We start from the raw sequence: 16,999 nt of genomic DNA, 5'->3' as shown, positions 1-16,999 counted from the left end.
ATAAAACGTCTCGGGTTACTTTGCTGTAACCCTGTTCCCTGAAAAAGTGGGAACGAGATGCTGTGTGAAAACGCTATGGGAACATCTTTTTGTGTTACCGGTTGTGAAGCATGTGTGTATCAAACACGCCAAATTTTGGCTATATATAACCTCGGTGACGTCATCTGATGAAGTGCACCTGCAGGTTATAAATAGGAGTGAACCAGAACCATTCTCAGGTCAACTTTGTCTTGAAGGACGTCCAGTGCGGCACTGGAGTGAAGCATCTCGTTCCCGCTTTTTCAGGAAACAGGGTTACAGCAAAGTAACCTGAGACGTTCCCTTTCAAAAGCTACACTCAATGCTGCATGAAAACGCAATGGGAACGAGAATACCAACGCCGCTGCACTGCAAGTGCCTGGACCCCCAAGGTTGTGTTGCGTGTGCACACAATAGCCAAGGAGGTCTCAGACCTAGCTCTGGGGGGCTGATTTGAGGACCCGTGAGCCCGGAGTAGCATGAACATCCAAACTTTAGAATCTGACAAATGTGTGTGGAAAGGACCAACCTGCTGCATTATACACTTGCTGCAAGGGGACACCTCTTGCCAGCGCAATTGATGAAGCAATCCCCCTGGTTAAATGACCCCTGATTCCTAGAAGCGAAGTGTGACCACGCGCCTCGTAGGCTAGGGCAATAGCATCTCTTACCAAATGGACACAGTAAGTAAAGCCTTTCCTAATCCGGAGCTGTAAAAGGCGGAGGACAGAAGGCTTCGAGGAAAACTGGGTGCATGGTCGAGAATGGAACTTCCAGGAGAGAGTTCGGGTGAGGATGCAGAATACCTTTGACTAGCCCAGGGGCAAAGTCTAGGCAGAATGGGTACACTGACAAAGCCTGCAGATCTCAAATTCTCTTGAAAAAAAGTAACCATAAGAAAAAACATCTTAAGGGTCAGAAGCCCGACAGGCGCGGACTCTAGTGGTTTGAAAGGGGTGTCAATCAGACCTTCGAGCATAATCGCTAAGTCCCAGGAAGGGACCGTCGCTCTAGTGGGACGGCCTCAACCGTTTAGCTCCACGAATAAACGGGCAACTAAAGGGTGCTTTTCCTCGGAAACCCCATCAGTCAGAACATGACAAGCCGAAATTGCAACTACGTACATTCTGAGGGTACTAGGGCATAAGAAACTCCAGCACTGAAACAATTCGGCAGTGGACTGAGTCTACGTGCTTTGCCATGCATCAACTTTCAAATACACTCCATTTGAGGGCATAAGTTCTTCTAGTGGCTTGAAGGTTCCAGAGCTCGGCCCGGGAATGAAATATTGTCTAGTGTTAGATTTTAGTGTTAGGTTTCAGGATGCCGAAAATCTGGCAGGAAGTGACTGAACAACTAACATCTTGTTGGAGACCACCGGCCTCCTGGGGGTGCCAGGGAGAAGACTTTATTCTCAGAAGGAATTCTACGCGCCTCTCCCAGGGGAGTGTCACCCCCACGGTCCTGGGCGCATGAGCCTCAGGACTTCTTCTTTAAGAAGATGACGGTGCACAGATCCGGCCTCTTTGACGCAGATTGCGAAGAGCGGCGAGCCCCACCCCAGTCTCTGCGAGGGGGTGACTGGCTCACCACAATCTCCTTTTGCACTTTGCGCCTCGCGAAAGCCAGACCTGGTCAGGACTGGTTGGCAGACAGTCCCGACTCTTGAGCACGGCAGGGGACTGTTCATATAGTTTCGCCTCCCAAAACCTAGTGGTGACGGAATTAACAGCGTCGCCAAACAGGCCTGAAGGCGAGATGGGGGCATCAAGGAGGAATGCACGATCCTTATCTTTGATGCCCGTGAGGTTTAGTCACAGATGTATTTCCATGGACACCATGCTCGACGTAGATACAAACGCCCTATCATCAATAGCCCCGCCAGTGCTTAAGTCTTTCAGACTTCTTTCAGTCTTTCTAACCCGCTGCCTGAAAGCCTTTCCCCACCAGGGAAAATGTCAGTCTACACGGCTTGGTGGGGAGTGTGGGCTTTTTCAGGGAGGATGATGTCCCAGGAGAGAGAGAGCCCGCAAGCGTCTCTTCTATCTGGGGCATCATTATATAACCCCGTGCCTTTACATCAACGATATTCGAATAATCGAGGTTGATGGCATGAAAAACATGGGATGAATAAGGCAGGAAATCTTCCTGATCCGGCGAGATCACAAGAGAAGGGGGGAATTCCGTCACATGCACGTCTGCCAGATCTGCACAGATCTCGAGGTTTCTCTAACCTCTTTGCTCTAAGGCACGGATCTTCTAACAAACTCCGCCCTATCAGTAAGTTAACACTTTTAAACTCGCTTGCACGCATACACACACACACACACACACACACACACACACACACACAATGCAGTCCTGATGACAAAACGATCTGAGGATGTTTCCGGTTCACTCCTATTCATAACATGCAGGTGCACTTTATCAGATAACGTCACCTGACCGAGGTTATATATAGCCAAAATTTGGCGTGTTTGATACACACTGCTTCACAACCTGTAACACAAAAAGATGTTCCCATAGCGCTTTCACGCAGCATCGAGTGTAGCTTTTGAAAGAGCACGCAGACACATTTGTTCTGGTCAATACTGAATAAATCATTTACACATTCACAGTCTGGGTTTTACAAAGGACATAAACCAGTGAGAACTTCTCCAGAAGATAATTAGAGTCTGATCTTTTTCTATAAAATGCATACAAAGTCTGATTACTGACAGTCTGATCTTCTCAAGAAAGTGTGTGAATGCTAATAGATTTTGTTTAGAATGTAAGTGAGAGAAATTCTAATGACTTGGTGTGTGTTCCTCAGTCCACAACCAGACAAACTGTCTCTAACCAGATCAGCATCAGTGCTGTTACTCCTCTGTCAAAAAGGATCAAAAGAGTGAAGAGTGTGTCATTGTGTCTCTACAGGTTGTATAATTGTGGTGTCTCAGGTGAAGGCTGTGCTGCCCTGACTTCAGCTCTGAGATCAAACCCCTCACACCTGAGAGACCTGGATCTGTCCTATAATAATGTTGGAGACTCAGGAGTAAAGTGTCTCTCTGCTCTTAAGGATGATGAACATTACAAACTACAGACACTGACGTAAGTAAAGACCTTTTTAGAGAAATGTTAAAGTAAACAACTGATCATTTAACCTCATTATCATGAGTCTGTACATTTCCCTTTAGTTCCAATAAATATCAAATTAAAAGGTTATAAAATAAAATCAGCTGTAGAAAACATCACTATATTTCACTTAGTCTGAATTTTTCTAACATTTGAATTTGATGCTGTTTTGTCTTCAGTAAAGTGTATTGATATAAAATTGATGTTACGAGAGTCAGTCAGAGTTTACAAAATGTCACAAATGAGTAACAATCTCTGCTTTACCCTGTTTCTGATCAACAGTACACTTTCTTCTCAATTCTCATAAAAACTTATCACAATGACAATTTCTAAAAATGTCACATTGAGCTGTAATAAGTCAAACAGGAGGTGATGATGTTTCCCTTGGAGATGAGATGATTACATGCTGATGGTCATGAAGGACAACAGATCAGCTTGTGGATAATAATTCATGTTTTTTTCTTTTAGTTTCCATCAATAATGAACATCTGTGTCAGTGTGATGAAGACTCTGGTGTTCCTGTATTTCCATGTTGAAGAACATTTAGGAGCACATCATTCATTTAGATATAACACATTAAACAGACTCTAGAAACATGAGGAGTGAATAAGTGTAAAATGGTTTCTGATCCCTGGATTAGATTCCCAGACCTCAATCCCATAAAACACCTGGAGGATTATCTGGAACAGCATGTCAAAAACCACATTATCTTCAACTGGACTGAATATGAACATGTATCGTTGTTCTCACAAGGATTTTTTCCCAAATACCTCACAGCTGGATGGAGCATTGTGTGTTCATGAGGTAACATGGAGCGACTCTCAGCCTGCAGTAAATGTAGGAATATTTTGAGGATGAACTGTTACTAGTATCACAATTTTATGTAACGAACACAAACAAGTGGAGTTACAGACACGTGTACTTGTGCTTTTACTCTACATCTTTAGGACTATTCTTTAAAAAATAAATAAAATAAAATAAAATAAAACAATTAACCTGAGGTTACTGTTCTAACATTACTGATTTCCCTGTTTGAGATTAATATTTAAGTGTCAGATGTTAAAATCTATTTACACATGCACAATATAGCTCTTTTGCTTAATTTTCATAAATAAAATTTTATTGTACTTAGATACGTACACGCTTTGTGCAATTGTATCAAAAAATACATTTTGAAGAAATAAAATTACATACTATCCAATGTTATCCATTTAGTCTAACTTAAGTATATAACATGAGTTATTGCCAAATTATTTTGGCAACAGTTCCATAAGCATATATTCCTTTAAAGTGCCTTTTTTTTTTTTTTTACTTTGGTGATGTTTTCAGAAAATAAATTATTGTTGTAATTTTTATGTTGCAAATTACGGTCAGAAATGTTTCCATAAGTTACTCAGTGTTCATTGTAATATAATCATATTATATATTCTGGAACTTTTGACAAATTATGGATGTCACAGTTACATCTGATGCAATAAAATATTATTTCTTTGTGCTTTAAAAAAGTTGAATTGCATGTTCTCTTTCTAGTTAGTTACTGTAACACTTCATTACTACACAGCAGGTATCTTATGCTGCACAGATCATGTTAAGAAGTGTTGTTTTGTAATGGTTTGGTTATAGATTATAGAGTGTTATTAGCATTAGCATTTTCTTTGCATTAGCATTAGCAAAGAAAATGAATATTTCAGATGTTATATTGTATGATCTTTGACAGCTCCACACATTGAGGTAAGAACAAATGCAAATGGAATAATATCACCTTTGGAGGTAGAAGTTGTTGCACCAATCCTTTGTAAAGCTACCTTACTTTGGTTTTTCACATAGTTGCAGAATTTCTCTGTCAGAGGGTTATTCAGTACAGTAAATTACATGAAGCTGAACATGGTTGTATCCAGTATAAAGGCTGAGACTCCTGTGGACTGGAGGTTAGTCATGGGAAGTCTGGGGTTTTGTGCATTTAAATACAGTGAAGTCAGTTAAGGGATCAATACACAGAGAGATGTACAGTAGTTGGAATGTTTAACTTGAGACAACTGGGATAAGTGTTAAGAAGAAACTACTACCACTTGCTGGTTATTTTTTGATTGTACATTTAAATACCCCCTTTACCAATAAAATAAATTTTACACAGGTAATTAAAGTAAAGTATTACATTTCCTGCTGTTTCAGGTGCAACTTTCTTCATATTTTGTATGTGGATGTTGAATATGTGTACATAGAAATATCTGATCAGAGAACAGATGTGTAATAAAAGTCTCCTACTACTGGATTCTGATTAATGCTTGTATAGTCCCTGGGATGTTACTAAAATAAACCCATTTCGAGCGGACAATATGCTCTGAACAGATACAAATACAGAAATAGAAGCTTTTTATCATACTGCAGAATTGTTTTGCCCGCACAGATCAAACATTGAGCGCAGTGGAGCACATCATTGCTTAGTGTCTCCTATCTATCTATTTATCTATCCATCCAGCCATCCGTAATCAAATTTTACATTCCCAAACTTCCAAATTAATCAAATTTTTTGTCATTTTTCATCATTCTGAAATCTCACTGCAATTTAATTATTTGCAAAGTAATTTTATTAAACATGGTTATCAGTATACCAAATAATATATAGAAAAGGTAGTGTAGATCTAGTTCTAGTAATGCATGCTTATGTGAATTCAATTTCAAACTTAAGATCAGAAAATAACACTTGAAGATCACTTTACAATTATTTAAATGCAAATTAATTGTATACCTAAGTATGTGTTTCATAAAAATACACTTAAAATTTATTTACTATTATTTATTAAATGCATAAAGATATATTTGGTGGCATGTTGGCTTAGTGGTTAGCACTGTTGCCTTGCATCTCCAGGTCCTGGGTTCGACTCCCACCTGAGGTCTGTGTGCATGGAGTTTGCATGTTCTCCCCGTGCTTGCTGGGTTTACTTTGGATACTCTGGTTTCCTCCCACAGTCTAAAGACCTGTACATTAGGATAACTGCCGTTCTCAAATTGTTGACCGGAGGTCCTTCTACAGTTGTAGAAATGGGAATAAATACAATGGTCACCACTGGCCTCCAGGACTAAAGAGGGTCATGGATGGATGGATGGATTAAGTTATATTTAGCGATATTGAAATATAATTTAAAATGCATTTGTGTATTTTAGTTGCAACATTAATTAAAGTAGTCTTTTGTATTCACTATGTATGTATTCAACAGTAAATTCAGTACTAAATTTATAAATTTATATTACATTTAACTGTGATCTATTTATGTCTTAAAAGTGCATACTTAAATCTAGTCGAGTTCAAATTCAGTTGTATGAAAAAAGTATAAAAAAATTCACGTTACATTAAGATTTTTCAATATTGGCTCTCACTGAAAACTTGGAAGAATCATTAGTCAATCCAAATACTGTACATCTTTATCAATACTATTAATATTAGTAATGTTGTCATAGCATTAGATACCTTTTATATATTTATATATCAGTATTACTGTTCATTCTGTCAGTTATTTTCAATTTTAGTCTTAGTCAGATGTAGCCGTTAGTTTTTTTTATCATATCTAGTTAATCTGATCCTATTTTTGTTCAGTCAAGTTTTAGTCAGACGAACCCTTAAGTATTTAGGTCTAGTTTTAGTCAATGGAAACATGTTTGGCAACAGTTTAACTATAAAATAAAATAAAATGCATCACAATATAATGGAATGTAATAATATGTTAACATGGTAAAATAATTACCACAGAGAGGCTGCCTGACTGTAAAACTGTGACTTACAGGGTAATAAATTTTATTATTATTATTGTTTTGATACTATTTTCAAGTAAAGTGTGCATTTTTAAATCTCTTTGTACAAAACTCACATTTGATCACATTTGTAACACCACTAGTCAGTCTTTTAAATCTGAGGTCATGATTTCATTGAATTTGCACATATTTTCATTCCACTTAATCATTGTTTCAGAACACATGATCATTGTGATATATATTGAGAACATTTGCTTTAATCACCCAAACAAAATAGTAAGATCTTTTTTCAACTTAGTACTTTTACCAATCATTTTATTCAGGAGCAAATAATACAAGGGAAGCGTTTCAAATTGTCCTTGGTGCTGAATGAGTGTAACCGAACTGTAAAACTTTACACAGCAAATATTACACTTACAGTATGTTCAGACAAATAAACAAAAATTATATATACACACACACCCACACACAAATTTTCATCAACATCACAGTGGATGTCTTCGTTGTTCAGGCACCGTGGGAAAAATCTCCTGACATGACGAATCCAGGCTTGACATTGCTCAGCAGTTATATCACCACAATCTTCACCCATGGTTTGAAAAAGGGAGACATGCTCAAGTGGCTGGCGATCATACACCTTTCACCTCCACATTTCTTAATTGAAAGCTCTTGCAGCAATTTGTAACTTACAAGTGACCAGACAACAATCAGTCAAGTTGAAAATCCATGGACATAATGAATGATTCATTGATTAAACATTACAGTTTTTTTAATTGGTTTGGCTCAGTTTTCACAAGCAATTGGTACATTTTTAAAACTCTTAGTACTTATATCACAACAGATCATCAAAAGTCTTTTTTCAAACATTCTAGCATATTTTCAATTGTTTAAGTACAAAATTTGCATCTCTTATTATTCAGTTTAATACATTTGTCTGTCATTTAATTCAACTGATATTAATGTTTAATCAATGAATCATTTATTATGTCCATGGATTTTTAACTTGACTGATTGTTGTCTGGTTATTTGTAAGTTACAATTTGCTGCAAGAGCTTTCAATCTAGAAATACTAATTGCTAATTGTTTCCCCCTGATGATCACAATTAGTTACCATATAAGTAGAACTGTGTTTGAGACTTTGCACTGTTTAAATATGGAGCAGGATAGACTCGGGAGAGGGAGAGGAAACCTTCATCGAAGAGGTGGTGGTGCTCCTCGACAGAGAGGTGGTCTTCAGAGAAATGTAGGCAGAAGACAACGCACCATCATCTCTAATGAAGTCCGGGCCATCATTGTTGACCATGTGGTTAACAGAGGCTTTACCATGGCTGAGGCTGCCAGGTTGATACAGCCTAACTTACTGTACAAAGGTCAACTGTTAGCTCTATCATCAGAACTTTTCGCCAAGAAAACCGGTAAGTCTGCTACAGTATAGTGACTTCACTTCTAAAATATAGTACTCTATTGTATAGATGAACAACATGTAATTGTCAGTTTACAGTAATGTAATTTGTAATACTACAATATTGACAGTATATGGTTGTCCTCAGAATTATCAGGAGGCAACCTGGGGGTGGTTGCCCAAGTGTTTTGACTGACCGGCAGGAGTTGGCTGTGGTGGCAATGGTCAGGGCAAGGAATGACATACGGCTGTCTGAAATCAAACAGGCTATTGAGAACAGCAATGACATCATCAATTAGCCTTCCAACGATTGCCCGGCTTTTGAAAAAGCACCAGGTTTCCATGAAACAAATTCACTTGGTTACTTTTGAGAGAACCAATGTCCAGGTGAAACAACTGCGTTCAGAATATATTTAGCATGCAATTACTGTAACAGTACTGACAACTATTAGTTGTAAAAAAACTAACCAAATTATAATTTTAAAGGGTGATGGAGCTGGACGCTGCTGTGAATCATCACAAGTATATTTTTGTTGATGAGGCCGGTTTCAATCTGGCAAAAACTAGACGCAGAGGACGTAACCTTATTGGACAAAGGGCAACCAATCTCAATGTGTGCAGCTATATCTGAAGATGGTGTGGTAGGCCAGTTCTAGGGTCATACAACACTGAACACCTGATAGTTTTTTTTTTTTTATGAACTAGAGCAGGCCTGTCAGGGAGGAGACATTATCTATGTTGTTGTGTGGGACAATGTCCGTTTCCACCATGCACAGCTGGTTCAGGAATGGTTTCAAACACATCCTCGCTTCATGACCCTCTATCTTCCACCATATTCCCCTTTCCTCAACCCAATTGAGGAATTCTTCTCTACATTGTGGTGGAAGGTGTATGATCGCCATCCCCATGAACATGTCTCCCTTCTTTAAGCCATGGGTGAAGATTGTGGTGATATAACTGCTGAGCAATGTCAAGCCTGGATTCGTCATGCCAGGAGACTTTTCCCACGGTGCCTGAACAACGAAGACATCCACAGTGATGTTGATGAAAATTTATGGCCCAGTGTTAATGACTGGCTGGATTAATTGTGTGAAAGTGATAAAAAAAAATATATATATATATGTGTGTATATATATATATATATATATATATATATATATATATAAACTCAGCAAAAAAAGAAACGTCCTCTGACTTTCAACTGTTTTTACTTTCAGTAAACTTAATGTGTAAATATTTGTATGAACACTAAAAGAGTCAACACCATAAGACATAAACTAAAAATGTTTCCCAATGTGTCCCTGAATGAAGGGAGGCTGAAAATCAAAAGTACCAGTCAGTATCTGGTGGCCACCAGCTGCTTGAAGTACTGCAGTGCATCTCCTCCTCATGGACTGCCTATTGCGGACAGTCTGAGCACTGATGGAGGGATTGTGTGTTCCTGGTGTGACTCGGGCAGTTGTTGTGGCCATCCTGTACCTGTCACGCAGGTGTGATATTCGGATGTACGATCCTGTGTTGTTACACCTGGTCTTCCACTGCAAGGATGATCAGCTGTCCTTCCTGTCTCCCTGTAGCGCCGTCTTAGGCGTCTCACGGTGCGGACGTGGCGATTTATCGCCCTAGCCACATCAGCGGTCCTCATGCCTCCCTGCAGCATGCCTAATGCACGTTCACGCAGATGAGCAGGGACCCTGGGCATCTTTCTTTGGGTGTTTTTCACAGTCGGTAGACAAGTCTCTTTAGTGTCTATGGAAGTATAATAGTGCCAAAATTCTTCAAAGCAAAATAGCAGGTTGAATTACATGAACTGAAATGTTTGAATTTTTCTGCATTGCAATTTTATCTGAATTAAAAAAAAAAAATCCATAGAGCATTTACAATGTTTGAAATTTTTGCCACTGCAATTTATTGTGGTTGTATATTTCAAGTGAAAATGTAATCCAAGCATTTAAAATTCAATGCAAAAAATATTCAAGTTACTAAAATTGCAGTTAAAAATATTTTCAAGTGTTAAAAATACAATCTTCATTATTTATAATCTTACAAATTCGGGTCGACAAAATTCAGGTAATAAAATTCAGGTAATAAAAGTCAAGTCGCTAAAATTCAGGTCTTCACATCCGGGATATCACAGGAAGAGCAGTGGAGAGCCGATTGCTGGTGTCCGTGCCGCAGTGTACTTTAAAGTGTGCTTCCTGCTCCCTGCGCAGTCTACTTCTCAGAAACTACTTACCGATCGGAACGCAGCCCTCTTAACTAACAGGCCGCAGTCTACTGTTAGTTTCTGAGAAGTAGACTGCGGCCTGTTAGTTAAGAGGGCTGCGTTCCGATCGGTAAGTAGTTTCTGAGAAGTAGACTGCACAGGGAGCAGGAAGCACACTTTAAAGTACACTGCGGCACGGACAGCAGCAATCGGCTCTCCACTGCTCTTCCTGTGATATCCCGGATGTAAAGACCTGAATTCAGCGACTTGAATTTTATTACCTGAATTTGTAAGATTGAAAAATAATGAAGATTGTATTTTTAACACTTGAAATTATTTTTGAACTGCAATTTAGTAACTTGAATATTTTTGCATTGAATTTTAAATGCTTGAATTACATTTTCACTTGAAATATACAACCACAATAAATTGCAGTGGCAAAAATTTCAAACATTGTAAATGCTCTATGGATTTTTTTACTAATTCAGGTTAAATTGCAATGCAGAAAAATTCTAACATTTTTATTGCAACACGTTTTTTTTTTTTTTTTTTTTTTTTTCAGTTCATGTAATTCAACCTGCTATTTTGCTTTGAAGAATTTTGGCACTAATACACTTCCATTAGTGTCCTGCGTTTTTAGAACTGTGACCTTAAGTGCCTACTTTCTGTAAGCTGTTAAGGTCTTAACGACCATTCCACAGGTGCATGTTAATTAATTGATTATGGTTAATTGAACATGCATGGAAAACATTGTTTAAACCCTTTACAGTGAAGATCTGTAAAGTTATTTGGATTTTTACAACATTATTGTTGAAATACACAGTCCTGAAAAAGGGCCGTTTCTTTTTTTTGCCGAGTATATAATCATATTTTATATTCTGGAACTTTTGACAAATTATGGATGCCACAGTTACATCTGATGCAATAAAATATTCTTTCTTTGTGTTAAAAAAGTTAAATTGCATGTTCTCTTTCTAGTTAGTTACTGTAACACTGCTCATTACTACTCAGCAGGTATCTTATGCCGCACAGATCATAAAACAGCACTTCTTAACATGATCGATAGATTGGAAAGTGTTTTCAGCTTTTCTGCCTCTGGCTCTTACCTCAATAACCTAAAGTTCCTTTGGGCACATGAACTGGTTCTTTGCATTAGCAAAGCAAATGTATGTTTCAGATGTTATATTGTATGATCTTTGACAGCTCCACACATTGGCAAATGGAATAATATCACCTTTGAAGGTAGAAGTTGTTGCACCAATCCTTTGTGTCTATAATATCAAATTATTACATTATTGAGTTAATTAAATTTGTAAATTAATTTATAAAACTTCTAATAATAAAAAGATTAGATTTAATTGATACAAACATTTAATAAATAATGAATCTCAATTTCTTTCTAAAATTTTATTAATTCAGAGCTGCTCTACTGATGCACTTGCATTGTGCCCAATATGAATCAGTAAATTTTCCCAAATGTGTATCAGTATAAGGAGTTTAATAACCGGATCCTTGCCCAGTCACAGGGAGCTCCTCCACAAAAGTGAAAATGTTTATATAGTGCATTTCAAAAGTATCAAAATAAAGAGGGAAAACAAGTGGCATAGAAAAGAGCTACTCACACGAAATCATAACTGCCCTGACTGATGCGGTTCTGGTGCATATCTATAACTATTTACAGCAGAATTGATTCTTCTTAATTAGAGAGCATGGATCTTTGGCCAGTATGCATCTTTTCTGCATTTATTGCATTTATTGCATTTACCAGACACTTTTATTTAGAGTGACTTACATTTTATCTTATTATGCATATGAGCAGTTGATAGTTAAGGGCCTTGCTGAAGGGCCCAGCAGTGGCAGCTTGGGGGTGCTGGGGCTTGACCCTGGGTTCTTCGAATCAATATGCCAACACCTTAACCCAGAGCCACTCTTTGCTCCATGAGTTTTACATATTTATTAGTACTGTATAAGCTGGGTCTTTGCCTTGGATTTTCTGCACGCTTTGTCTTTTATTTTATTTTATTTTCTTTGCTTTGTGTGGTCTTGTCTTTGGCCCGGATACCATAGTGGTGCTACCTAAATGATCGCACAAGTGCCACCAGATATGACGCGTTCAGGCCGATTGCCTTGCAACCATGTGTTTAAATGTCTGTGCCTGTTTAGGACTCCGCGTGGTCCCGTTCTGAACAGTGCAGAGCATTTTCACATGGTTCTGCCCCTAATGAGACCCGCATTGTTACAGGTACTGGACAGGATGGGCAAAGTGCTGGCAGCGGCCATAACACTTCTGCTAAGTGAGTTTCTGTTCTTTCGCGCAATTACACAACATCTGGTTGGTTGATGAACCTGCAGTAGGCTCAGGTTTCAGGAGTCTACTCAGTGTTTTATCACTGTTCCTCTCACACTGCAGGATTTCAAGTCTGTAAAATGAAACATGTTTAATACTGGACCCATGATCTTGTCTGAAATTTAGATAAGGTGTATGTTTAAGTACAAAATACACTCTTAGGAGCAGGCAGTCAGGCTAAAACAAGTTTATTCACAGACAAATGCATTTAAAAAAACCTCACTATGCCATGAGTTTAAATGCCACACATCTGGTTGGAATGTTCTTCTTTTACCATCAGAGGCGCGCACACACACACACACACACACACACACACACACACACACACACACACACACAGATAACATTCCAAACACAGAGAAATCATTCCATACAGAACATCAGGTCAACTTAGCCTATAAAATATGTACACAGTTACATAGAAGAAAATAACATTACTGTAACTCTTACATTTCACGTATACAGGGGATTAAACCATGAAAAAATGCATAAGAAGTAATATTAAGTAATATTAAAATTTGTTACTACAGTCTCTCAGTTTCTACAGTGATTTGCGGCATCAGTTCAGTGTTTCTTGGTAGATCCCAACTACACCTTCTAAGCCCCAAACTTACATGTAGGCTATAGTATCTGCTTTATGCCTTCAGAGACTGTGAAGGGAATGTAGAAGACTGATACTCAGTGCAGCAACCATGTACACGTTGTAAACACCACAAATATTTCTTTTGGTTTGATGACATTTGTTCTGAAATATCATCATGGCAATCTAGCCATCAGCTTTCTTAATGCAGTCCTGAATATTCTGGACACAAGGATAATGTATTTGCTGTGTAGCTGTTTTAAAGCAACACTTTAAGTTACATTTTAATATTTTGCTTGTATGAGGGAAACTATTGTGTTATTTTTGTACCAAAAACTTTAGTGAAAACTCTGAGCTCTCCGTGGTAAGATTCAAGATTCAAAGAACTTTATTAATCCCAGAGGGAAATTGCTTTGTCCTGGTTATACAGTTGCTCTGATTAATTTACCGGGAAGCAAGGAAAAGTCAGATTAGAAAATATATATATATTAGACAGGAAAATAAAATTAGAGAAATAAAAATTTAAAGAAAAATAACAATAAATAGAAGTAAAATAGAATAGTGTAAATAAAAAAAGTATTGCACAAGTGTAAAAAAATAAAGTTATAAAATAGATAAAAGAGGAAAAGTATTAAACACAAGTAAAAAACACAAAAACCCAGAGAGCAACTGCACCAACCTGATGCACGCTCACGCATGCGCATTCACAACGCATTAACTGTCACAGCCGATCAGAAGCTGGAGGCGGGAACATTCTAATATTGTTTCTGATTGGCTGATCATCAGCTGGAGGCAGAGCTATTCTAATTACCGCTTTATTATTGGCGCATTTAAATAAGTGCGCGAGTGAAGGTGGGACCTAATGCGAAATATATGGAGGCAGATCCCATGATGCACTCGTACATTTTAAACATTAAAAAAATTTTACACAGTTGTACATATATGAATTGTATATTATGAATATGTATATATTTTATGCATGTGAATGTGTTTTTTGTGGATACATTTTTTTTTCGTGCACGTGAATTGGGTTTTACGCATGTGAATTGGGTTACGCACGTGAACATCGTGTCTTTTGTGTGAATTATTTATGAGACCGATCTGCCTCCATAGGAAATACGCCTGAGTTTATTGCTCAGGTATCAGACACCGATGTAACGTGATATGAACCAACCAATGGGAAACAGGCGTCCTTTAAATGTTTAGCGCGCGCAGAGGTGGTCTGACTCTGCGGCCGGTAAACAGTTTCTGTGTAAATTCAGAGGAGTGAAGACACGTTGGTGAGCTACAGGTGAGGAGGAAAGCAGTCTCTGAGGGACAGAGGAGTGAAATGTGACTGAAAAGTCGTCATGTTTCAGAGGGAGAAAAAAAAAATACCTGCAAGCTCAAGAGACAATGACGGTAAGAGATTTTTTATTGTTATTTTAATACTTATTGTTGTTGCTGTAAACAAAGCTCATTTATTACTCATTTATTAATACTGCCACGTTCGTCTATCACAAATCTCAGGCGAGTCTCAGGTACTGTTAACATTACTTCACCATGTCACTGCTGAGAAGCTGCAGGAATTCACTTCCACCTATAAGGGGAAAGGAGTCAGATGGACAGGGAGGGTTAGTGAGCTCTTTAAGAGCATGTGCATTAAGAATTTTGAGAGAGAGTCAGTGTGTGTGTACTGTACTCTGAAACCTAACTTCAGTATAAGTATTAGTGTCTGACACTGTTAGCCTGACAGGGGCAGAGATGACTTGTGTTACATTAACAGCTGCTTTTACTCTCCAAAATGTAAAATTCCACAAACATTGTGTATTTGTACTTTTAAACGACTCGGTCTATTCAGTAAATTAATTTCAATACTTCAGTCAAGATAAGTGTATATTCATATAAATAAATATATATATATATATATATATATATATATATATATATATAATACAGTATATACATTGACACATCTTGTTCTAATTCTATAGAGATCAATATCTTGAAAACTTCTATGTATATGTACAGTAGCTGCCATATGTGATATTCTGTGATATTTACATTAACTTTTTCCAGCTCTGATTTCTGCCAGTGATGATGAAACTTGCTTACATTTTTTGATCAAACATTAAACATAGAAGAAGAGGCATCCAGTAGAGAGACAAGTCCTTCATTAGTAAGTATGGAGTGCAATATAAGACTACTTTAAATCTTTTCATGGTGATTTAAAAGGTAGCTCCTTCAACCTTGGATCATTTTGAGTCTGATTTATTTTCCGATTTATTGTCTCACTTATAACCTTTAAGAGCCTGTCAGTGGTGAAAATAAGTTGTTACACTGATGTACAAGCTTGTCCTGTTGTATTAAATTGTATAGCATTTTTGTGAATGCTGGTTGTAGAGTTCAAACTTGATACTGAACTGATTACGATTATGTTCTCATACAAAAAAAAAGGGATCCCAGTTGAAAAGTTCTTGAGTTTATTTTTAAAACATCTAGTATTAAATATGATTTAGAATATTTTGTTAATCTGTTCCTCGGGCAACAGATTTTTTTTTAGAATCGAAGATCGTAATGTGTTATTATCTCTCTTCCAATCCACCCTAATGCACCAAGGATCCAATTGTTTACTGCCTGTTTGGGAAAGGATCTTTCTTGGATCTAATGGACCGTCCATTTTGCTATTTTGGTCTGTTTTAGATTTGACTTACTTGCACTAACGCATTAGGTTCCTGAACTAAAAGATAAAGTTATTTGAACTTTATTGAACATGTGTGTTCATAGGAATTTATGAACAATGTGTGAAATAACAGGGATTTTGCTTTATTGAAGGATCATATAAATTTAACAAAAATCTGTAAAATAACGTTTTTTTTTATCTGCTAAACTTGTAGTGCTGTTAGTATAATGAAGGTGTTTAATTGTATAAATTTAGGAAACATCTGTAACAGTGTTTCTCTGTAAAAAGATTTAGCAATTTCTGTAAATTTTATGATCATGCACATAATATGAACTTGATACAGTGAACTTGAACATGAGTATTTGACCTTAATTTTACGGTTTTTGTTTGTCAGTCGTTGCTGCCAGTCATTTAACCATTTTTTTACGCTTCTTTTTTTAAACAGTGTAATCATAAAGGCCTTGACTAAAACAACATGCATGAGGAATCACAAAGGAGTTTTGATTTTCTGTCATGGAAAAGTACTCTAACTAGTTACTTTTATCAGGAGGTAATGCTGTAATGTAACTGATTATTTTTTTATGACAGTAATTTTGTAATGTAATTAATTATTTTAAAAAGTAACGCCCCCCCAACACTGTTCTTCTGTGTAACTTATGAACATTAAAAACAATACGATACAGTAGTGTCACGGGTGGTCCATGTCGAGCAGGCTTGGAGGACCCAAAAGCAGACAACAACTGAACTGAGAGTTTTAATTCTTTAAATGTGGAATGCACTGGTTAAAGAAAAAGAGAAGCTTGTATATACAATGAGTGTGGTGACGAGCGGGGGCGCTGGAGATCAGAGTGACGAGGTGCATGCGGCATCCAACAGGCTGAAGACGAAAGCTCTAATTCCTGAAGCTCATCCCTGCGCTT

At 37.5% G+C, this 16,999-nt stretch overlaps 1 protein-coding gene across 1 annotated transcript in view; it reads left to right on the top strand.

Annotated features, from left to right (window-relative positions):
- The window catches only part of LOC128534524 (NACHT, LRR and PYD domains-containing protein 12-like), a 149,829-nt gene that overhangs the window by 77,416 nt on the left and 55,414 nt on the right, over positions 1-16,999 (top strand). The window contains exon 10 of the mRNA XM_053508978.1: positions 2,935-3,037. Coding sequence (XP_053364953.1) covers positions 2,935-3,037 — 103 coding nt within the window. The remainder of the gene's footprint in view (positions 1-2,934; positions 3,038-16,999) is intronic.

This window comes from Clarias gariepinus, chromosome 12 (assembly GCF_024256425.1).
Source record: "Clarias gariepinus isolate MV-2021 ecotype Netherlands chromosome 12, CGAR_prim_01v2, whole genome shotgun sequence".
NCBI classification, from domain to species: domain Eukaryota; kingdom Metazoa; phylum Chordata; class Actinopteri; order Siluriformes; family Clariidae; genus Clarias; species Clarias gariepinus.
The sequence above is the reverse complement of the archived record's forward strand: the minus strand, read 5'-3'. Positions and strand labels throughout refer to the sequence as shown.